At 38.5% G+C, this 9357-nt stretch overlaps 1 protein-coding gene across 3 annotated transcripts in view; it reads left to right on the top strand.

Annotated features, from left to right (window-relative positions):
- Window positions 1-9012, top strand: part of prrg4 (proline rich Gla (G-carboxyglutamic acid) 4 (transmembrane)) — a 9842-nt gene extending 830 nt beyond the window's left edge. For all 3 annotated transcript variants that reach the window (XM_058388342.1, XM_058388344.1, XM_058388343.1), the window contains exons 2-7: window positions 217-329; window positions 2539-2702; window positions 2931-2958; window positions 4707-4833; window positions 6208-6393; window positions 8178-9012. In XM_058388342.1, coding sequence (XP_058244325.1) covers window positions 217-329; window positions 2539-2702; window positions 2931-2958; window positions 4707-4833; window positions 6208-6393; window positions 8178-8205 — 646 coding nt within the window. In that variant the 3' untranslated portion in view covers window positions 8206-9012. The remainder of the gene's footprint in view (window positions 1-216; window positions 330-2538; window positions 2703-2930; window positions 2959-4706; window positions 4834-6207; window positions 6394-8177) is intronic.
- The last annotated feature ends 345 nt before the right edge of the window (window positions 9013-9357 follow it).

Here is a 9357-nt window from a genome sequence, read left to right on the forward strand (position 1 = left end):
TAGTGGACTAAAGCGATCTTTTATTCGAATTTGTTTTATTTATTTATTTATTTTGTCTCGTTTTTGAACCCCGAGTTCATTTTTTGTCGAAATGCTAATGAAAATGCCTGAGATGACAGAAAGGCCAAACTGAGGCGTGTACACTGAGACGCTGTAGGCTTGCGGCACGTGACCTCTCTCTCTCTCTCTCTCTCTCTCTCTCTCTCTCTCTCACAGAAGGACAGAAATGCTGATATTTGTTTTTATACTGTGTGGCTTCACTTTTTGTGGACTGTGTGTGTGTGAGAGAGACACACAAATCTCCCAGCAGGTAGAGGACAGAAATGCAGGTGAGTTCATTCAGTATTCAGTCCAAAGTTTAGTACAGTTGAATAATGAAGTGTGTTTCTTAACCTGCTTTATCCAGGGCCAGGACTGGAAACTGTGATTACATTAAACATGTTTACACTCCCTTGATCTGGTCACTGTTTGTAATGTACACTGTCCCAGAGAACCACAAGTCTGTTTTTTTTTTTTTTTTTGTTGTTGTTTTTTTACCGAGCCTTGTCAAATATTAGACTCATTCATTATACACCGATCAGGCATAACATTATGACCAGTGACAGGTGAAGTGAATAAGACTGATTATCTCATCATCATGGCACCTGTTAGTGAGTGGGATGTATTAAGGAGCAAGTGAACATTTTGTCCTCAAAGTTGATGTAAGGATTTGAGCGAGTTTGACGAAGGGCCAAATTGTGATGGCTAGACGACTGGAGCAGAGCATCTCCAAAACTGCAGCTCTTGTGGGGTGTTTCCGGTCTGCAGTGGTCAGTATCTATCAAAAGTGGTCCAAGGAAGGAACAGTGGTGAACCGGAGACAGGGTCATGGGCAGCCAAGACTCATTGATGCACGTGGGGGAGCGAAGACTGGTCCGATCCAACAGATGATCTACTGTTGCTCAAATTGCTGAAGAAGTTAATGCTGGTTCGGACAGAAAGGTGTCAGAACACGCAGTGCATGACGGGACAAAAGGGGGACCAGCACAATATGAGGCAGGTGGTCATAATGTTATGCCTGGCTGGTTTCTCTTATTTTCTGGATGTTTATTGGAGTATTTTTTATTCCTGTAGTTTCTTAAGACTGATCAGAGATGACATTTAAAGCTCTGCTTGTTTCCCATGTATTACAGGTAATTTACATGCACAGCAGAAGATTAGGCCCAACCATGGAATTTCCTCACATCCCTAATCCTTAATTTGACCACGTCATGTCCAAATTGCTAGATTTCCTACGCTCAAAGCACTATGGGCTATATTTTGTTTTACAGCATTTCATAACATCTCAAAAACTGTCTATCTAATGTCAGACACAATGAGGATAAACGGTTATCATATATTCACTGATCAGCCATAACATTATGACCACCTGCCTAATATTGTGTTGGTCCCCCTTTTGCTGCCCAAACAGCCCTGACCTGTTGAGGCATGGACTCCACTAGATCCCTGGCACCAAGAAGTTAGCAGCAGATCCTTTAAGTCCTGTAAGTTGCGAGGTGGGACCTCCATGGATCGGACTGGTTTGTCCAGCACATCCCCCAGATGCTCGATTGGATTGAGATCTGGGGAATTTGGAGGTCTAGTCAACGCCTCAAACTCGTTGTTGTGCTCATCAAACCATTCCTGAACCATTTTTGTTTTGTGCCACGGCGCATTATCCTGCTGCCACAGCCATCAGGGAATTCCGTTTCCATGAAAGGGTGTACATGGTCTGCAACAATGCTTAGGTAGGTGGTACGTGTCAAAGTAACATCCACAGGGATAGCAGGACCCACATTTTCCCAGCAGCATTACCCAAAGCATGACACCAGCTTGCCTTCTCCCCATAGTGCATCCTGATGCCATGTGATTGTGCCCAGATCACCACTGTTCCTTCCTTGGACCACTTTTGATAGATACTGACCACTGCAGACCAGGAACACCCCACAAGAGCTGCAGTTTTGGAGATGCTCTGATCCAGTCGTCTAGCCATCACAATTTGGCCCCTCATCAAACTCGCTCAAATCCTTACGCTTGCCCATTTTTCCTGCTTCTAACACATCAACTTTGAGGACAAAATGTTTACTTGCTGTCTAATATATCCCACCCACTAACAGGTGCCATGATGAGGAGATCATCAGTCTTATACACTTAGTCACAATTGACATATAATGTGTCAATTAAAATATTAATTTAAAAATATTTGTGTGGGTGTTTAGCCTGAAGGAGTACATGAGCAGATGTGCGCTCTCTTAACAGTGCTGAGTTTATGCAGGTTTTGCGAAATTAAGTTAATGCTTAATAGTTAGAGTTTATCGCAAAATATCACAAATATTGCCGCAAGGCCTTGTGGGTATGAAGCGTCGTCTTATTAACATCCGTATTGATCTTGTTACTGCTCTTAACACTATAATATGAATGTTTGTTTATGCTGGTATCTACAACAGTTGCTCTTGCACAATAACTTTGATTGGAGTCACAGCATACGTGAAATTTTTTATTTATTTTTGCTTTGGACAGTGTTTACGGAAGAGCAGGAGGCCAATACGTTTTTAGGACGCCACCTGCTGTACAACCGATTCGACTTTGAAATCTTCACTCCCGGGAATTTGGAGAGAGAGTGTATCGAGGAAGTGTGCAACTACGAGGAGGCGCGCGAGGTTTTCGAAAATATTCCAGACACAGTTGAGTAATTAGGTTCTTTCCGACCAGTACATTCTTCCACTAGGCCCGTGCCATCAGTCCATCCGCGCTACATTATGACTCATTACTAAGGCACACTTACATAACGTACAAGCTGTCTGGTTTACCTGCTGAATAGGTAAACTTGTTTGTCATGTTGAGCTATACAATGAACTTGATGTTACTGCATTTTTTTTTTGGTTTCATGACGTTTTGTTTGTTCTCAACAGGACACTTTCTGGAAACAGTATACACAGGGTAAGCTGGAACATTTTGTTTTATGACCTGTTGCTGTGTATTTCACTATTTTGTGTTTTTTTATACTTGGTTTTCAGCGCTGCAAAGTAATCTATTTTTTTATGATTACTTTACCATAGAAATCTTAAATCATTTAAAAAGTATTTTAAACAAAAATGCACAGGAAATTGAAATATTAAACCCTCATACATGTGTGCAAAACATGGGAAAGCCATCACATGAACAAATCACTGCCTGATCTTCTCCCTGTGTCCATATGGGTTTCCTCCATATTCTCTGGTTTCCTTCCACCTCCCTGAAAAGTGACCTTAGGTCAGCTATGCTAAATTGCCCCTCGGTGTAAATGAGTCTCTGCATGGTGTCCCATCCAGGGTACGTTCCCACTGTGCTCACATGGATCCACCACAACCATTTACCAGGATAAAGGATAAAGCAGTCACTGAAGACGCATGAATGAACGATTGAGTCAAGACCACGGGGCAGTTCATGTGAGGCGTTTACAAAAGTTGATTGCTCGCAAATAGTTTCAAACAGTCATTTAGCTATTTTTATACAGATGTTTTGGAGCTATATTTGCTATTTTATATATTTATCCATTCATTGTCAGTAACTGCTTTATCCTGGTCAGGGCTCTGATGAATCAGGAGGCTATTCTAGGAACACTGGACATGAGGTGGGAATACACCCTGCATGGAATGGCATGCGTGCACATTCACACCTAGGGGCAATTTAGATGAGCCAGTCCACTGACATGGTTTGGGATGTGGGTGGAAACTCAGACAGATGTGGGGAGAACATGTGAAACTGCACACAGGCAGTGACCTGACCTGAGCTGTCACATGGTGACCAATTTCTTTATATACTAGGATATATGTTTTATCTTTTGTTTTCTCTCATTAATATATTCTTAAAGCCAAACATCAGAAGAGAATGGAATGATCCATTTTTCTTCATCTTATCTGTCTACAGCTCTGTTTATCTGTAGTCCCAAACGAGCTCCTCCACTTTTTATAACCTGCAGTGACGAAATTTGTACAGGACACTAGTCTCTACGGATAAGCGCTTATCTTAGATTCAGTGCAATACTTGAGGCACACGGTATTTTTCTTTCTCCGTTATCTGCTTATAGCTCTCATAGATTCTCAAAGAGCATGACATAGCCTGGTGTAAAACACTGCAGGGTAAAGCACAGGGCAGTTAGGGAAACTGCGCTCTCATAAGACAAGAGTCTTCATTTTCAGTGGATGTGCCACTCCTGGGAATGTTTCCATGACATCATTATTTATAGCTTTACAGCTATAGATAACCATTTTAGTTATGTTTTACACTTTTAGTTTTGCTTTGTATCACTTCTCCCAGTAACAGGAAGCTGGGAGAAAAATTTCCCCCCTTTTATTTGTGATGTGGCAGTACAGGTTTGATGGCACTCCATTGTGAAATTTTAGAGAAATTAATATCACTTTGTCTGTCATGAGTTGTGTGTATGAATGAGCATTAATTTGGACTCTACAGCCTGTACACAATTCTCTGCTAATTTTATAACAATTAAAATAAGTCAGTCTGGTTATTTGTATCCTTAATATTAAACTTTTTGTGCATAACATGACAAGAAATAAAACAAAAATATACATTATCCACACAAAGTTAAGAACACATTTTCCCAAGTTAAAGGCATTGGTTTGCCAAAATACTGAAGGCTTAATTTTATACATGGTTACATTTCTTGTGGGTTTTTTTTTTTTTTTAAGGTCCTCAGGATAAAGGGCAAAAGATCGATGTGACCGCTCTGTTAGTGGGCCTCATCGCAGGTGGAGTGGCCATCATCATAGTGGGCCTCCTGGTCTGGTATACCTGCCAGAACAGTTGCAGAAATAAGTAAGGATGCACTGCACAGAAATGTATTCATGCCGGACAATATATTTTTATCAAAGCCATCACGCACGTTTGTTGAGGTTATCAGATGTTTAGAAAACTAGAGTAAGAGCACATTTTTATGTTACCTGCCTTACTGCTGTTGAATGTGAATGCTGTGTGAAACAGTTGAGTTGTAAATACATTTTCTGTAGTACTTTTTTTTCTTCCCTCAGGATAAGGTACGTAGCTTGATGGTTATGTTTATTCCAGTACAGTTTGGCTTTCAATAGAAAATCATTAGAACGAGTAACTGTAAAACTATATTATTCAAATCTATGCAAAGAACACATCATTTACAGCGGTGGTGGGCCGTCAGGCCCAGCAAGGCCTTCTCTGCTGGCCTAAACAGCAGTGATCGGAATCACTGACTTGCATTTTAATATATTTAATATATTTTCCATGAATGTATATGAAATTATTCCCAATAGTCTATTCTCTACATTTCATAGCTTTTCTCTTGGTTGCGCTGCTTCCAGTAGTGTATATTTATGAGTGTAAATATGAGTGTTTATGAGTATTTATAAGAGTATTTATCCAATCATATTTCAGCCAGTGGCTGACATCATGTGTTGCCAAGGTGAAAGAAATCTGCCTTAAGGCGTTCAGAATCAATAGTGCAGGCGCCCGGAGCTTAAAATAAGTGGCAATGAAATTGTTACATTAACCAATCAGATTTCGAGTTGGTGTCACTGGGGCCATCTAGCAGGCGTACGATCAGCAATTTCCCGTCCTTTGATTGGATAATTGGAGTAGTCAGAGGCAGCGAACCGCACAAACTAAATAAAATATATATATATATTTTAACTCACAATGGCTGACAGAGGAGAAGAAATCGATTTGGTCGCAGACATCCTTACAAATGCATTTTCAAGGCGGACTGTAATAAAATGGACTATTCCTTGTGAGGTGTGAAATACTGTAGTCTAATTTCCTTTTTACTTTGCTATTTAACAATTGATTAGTATCTAATACCATGGCGTCATAATGATGGTATAGAGGTGGATTAATTCAGGAAGGATTTACACCAGTGAAGGCCTAGGTGTGAAATGCACGGCCCGCCACTGGTTTACAGTAGATGACTGATACTGGTGTCATGTCACAAAGACTTGAGTAAATGTCACACCAGTGTGGGAAAGTACTAACATTAAAGCATATCCCGGTGGTCTGGACAGTTAAAAACAATAGTATATGTCGTTTTTCTGTAAGAAGTAAAATTTACAGCTGAGTCTTGTACTCCAGAGAAGAGTGTTTTTGTTTTAACATTATAGTTGCTTTCTGGAATATCAATGATTTTATCTATATTATAGTATAACTGTGTGTGTGTGTTTGTGTCAGGCCCATTAGGCCCCGTTCGAGACGCAGTAATGCCTCTGTGATCATTAGGAGGCTGGAGGAGGTATCGCTGCACCCTATCCCTGCTCCTCCTTTATCAGATGACATGGAAGCACACGGTCTCCCCTCGTACGAGCAGGCCATCGCTATAACTGGACCACACGATGCTCCACCACCACCATATCCTGGGTACACAAACACACGCACATTCACACTAATGCTTTGAGCGAAATGCTTTTTTTGGGTACAACATTCCAACCTATGAAATGTTGTACCCATGGAATTGCTGTTTCTCAGGTTACATGGGACAGACAGTACTCCTGTAGGCTGTTGTACATGTACACTTCTTATATACACCTACTCATTAAGGCTTCTGCAGATTGGAGCATCATATGCATTTAAAGGGAGCATATCATAACAAAAAAGCAAACTGGAACTTAGTATGGCCCTGGTCTCAGTTTTAGATGCTCCATTCACAGTCTGTGGAGCATCTGGTATCTGACTATTCAAGCACACATTTATTTCCAAAGACTGTGATCTCTTCTGTAAATTTTTATTATTGAATATCTGTCTGTTTGTAGTTTCTATGGTGATGTGCCTGAGAGAGATGTCATGTTGAAAAAACAGACTGCAATTTCAGTAGAAGTCAAACTTTGCCTTTATATCATTAACAGTAATACCCAACAATAGCTATTGTTATATTATAATAGCTATAGAATAACACACACAACCACAACAAACAGGTTATAGATCACTTCAAAATACAAACTCACTCACTTAGAGGAAGAGTAATAAGTATTTTTACTGTTGGGTCTTTTTTTTCGGTTAATTGACGATTATTTATATTGTACTTTCTGAAGAAATATGTTATCATTATTCATGTAATGATTATCCATCCATCCAACAATCTGTCTGTTCATCTATATAGTGGGTTGGAACAGTATTTAGGCCACTTAGTTATTGTACACTTGAGTGTGTTGCATTTTTAACTTAAAATGATGAAGCACAAACACGTGCACATTTATTAAAATAGTAAATAGGCGAAGGTGTGCCATATAGCGCTCAGGTGCATCCTGTTTGCTTTAGAGAGGTCTCTAGAGCTTGGCTTCATTTGTTTGGACGTGATTTTAGAAAGGTGCATGTATGTGCGCATGTGTGAGAACAAAAAGACAAGGTATAAAGTCCAAGGAACTCTTTAGACCTCCATGATCATATGATGTCAAGACCTAGATTTGGGCAAGGGCTTGAAAGTTCTAAGGAGAACAGTGGGCACCATCATTGTGAAATGGAATACGTTTGGAACAACCTCTTCCATGAGCTAACCATCTGGGCAATACTCAATAATCGGACAGGATGGCCATTAAGTCATGGAGGAGACCAAGAATCCAGAGTTTCAGAAGTCCTCCGCAGAGATAGGAGAAACTGCTGGAAGGAGAACTCTCACAGATGTACGCCATTAGTTAGGTTTTTATGGTAGAGTCTCACAACAGATGCCACTCTTTAGTAAAATACATATGGCAGCTAATTAAGGGAGCATGAAGAATAAGATTCTCATGTCTGATGAGAAATAAATCTGGCCTTAAATCAACTGGTAATGCCATTCATGTGGTCAAGATACCCAAATCCAGGTGTGCAAGATTTATTGAGAATTGTCCAAGAAGTCTCAAAGCTATAATCACTGAATAAAGGGTCTGAATACTTATCTAAATAAGAGATTTCAGTTTTTTGATTTTATCTAATTTTGGAAATATTACTAAAAGCTTTGTCATCATCAGCTATTGTTGAGGAAGAAAGCTAAATCTAAAGGGCTTAGAAAACTTTCCATACCCACTCTACATACATTGATCATTCATCCATACATACATGCACAAGTGTACTAAACTTCATTATATCTTATTTAATATACACTGATGCTACAGCCTCTCTGATTGATTGATTGATTAATTGCAAATCTATCCTATCTTTTTCCGCAGGTCGAGACCAGGCACCATTCGACGATAACCCAAATCCGTCAAAGCTGGAGCGGGTGTTTTTTGTATTTAAACCAGAAACTGTAATTTGTTTATTTCAGAATCTCTTATAGAGCTGGCTTGGTTATTAATAATGTACTGCTTTGACACTAATTATAAAGTTGACATGTATCAGTTTAATTTATCTAGCGTTTTGAACGCTTCATTGCTTCTACATTTTGCAGTGCTGCAAACGTAGTTAGTTAGTTGGCCAGGTCATTTCAGTTTACACTTGTGAACGAAGCACACTAAGATTACACTAAATGCAAATAGTCTATAATGCAGATGAAGGAAAATGGTGAAAGTTTTTATGAAGAAGTTTGTGAATACTGCAATAGACCTCAGTTTTATTTCCCAGTAACACTGACCTACCAAACCATACCAGCTTTACCTCGTTTACCTCTCTATTTGATGATGGTTGTAGATATGTTCATAATTAATGACTAAATATTTCTTTATTTTGTTAATTATGTCTATTTTTTTTGTCCTGCTGTTAAATGTGGAAACACAGTTCAGATCACTGTTCTGTTCATTGAGATTAATGCAGCTCTTTTTCTTCTAGAGAAAAATGATGTGGTTTTGGGGGAAATACGATGGTCAAACCAAGTCTTCTCCTTGTAGCTTTGCTTTTAAAGTTTTGATAATTCAGTCACTTTGCCACAATAAATAGAGCATTTATTTATGTTTAACATAAAGTAATTAATGAAATAAATTAACATGAAAATACTTTGTGTTTCATGTATACCAACACATGACCCAAATAAACTTTATGGGTATTTATGATTTATTTTTTACGTTATGCATGACTTTGTGTGTTTATTATTATTAGTAGTAGTAGTAGTATTTACATTCAAATAAAATGGCAGTATTATGATTGTTAATAATAATAACAACAATAATAATAATTATTATTATTAGTAGTAGTAGTAGTAGTAGTAGTAGTAGTATTTGTACGTTTATATTTTATATAGTGATTGGAAAATAAGATTAAGAGAATAAACAAATAAATATTTTTAAAATATCCACGATCATAATATGTACAAGGATAAAAGTACTTGAGGATAATAGGTTTTTATTATCTTGTATATATTATTTTTTTTATAATAATTTTTTATTATTATTGGTAGCAGTAGTAGAATAAACA

Source organism: Hemibagrus wyckioides, linkage group LG04 (genome assembly GCF_019097595.1).
Source record: "Hemibagrus wyckioides isolate EC202008001 linkage group LG04, SWU_Hwy_1.0, whole genome shotgun sequence".
In the NCBI taxonomy this organism is placed as follows: domain Eukaryota; kingdom Metazoa; phylum Chordata; class Actinopteri; order Siluriformes; family Bagridae; genus Hemibagrus; species Hemibagrus wyckioides.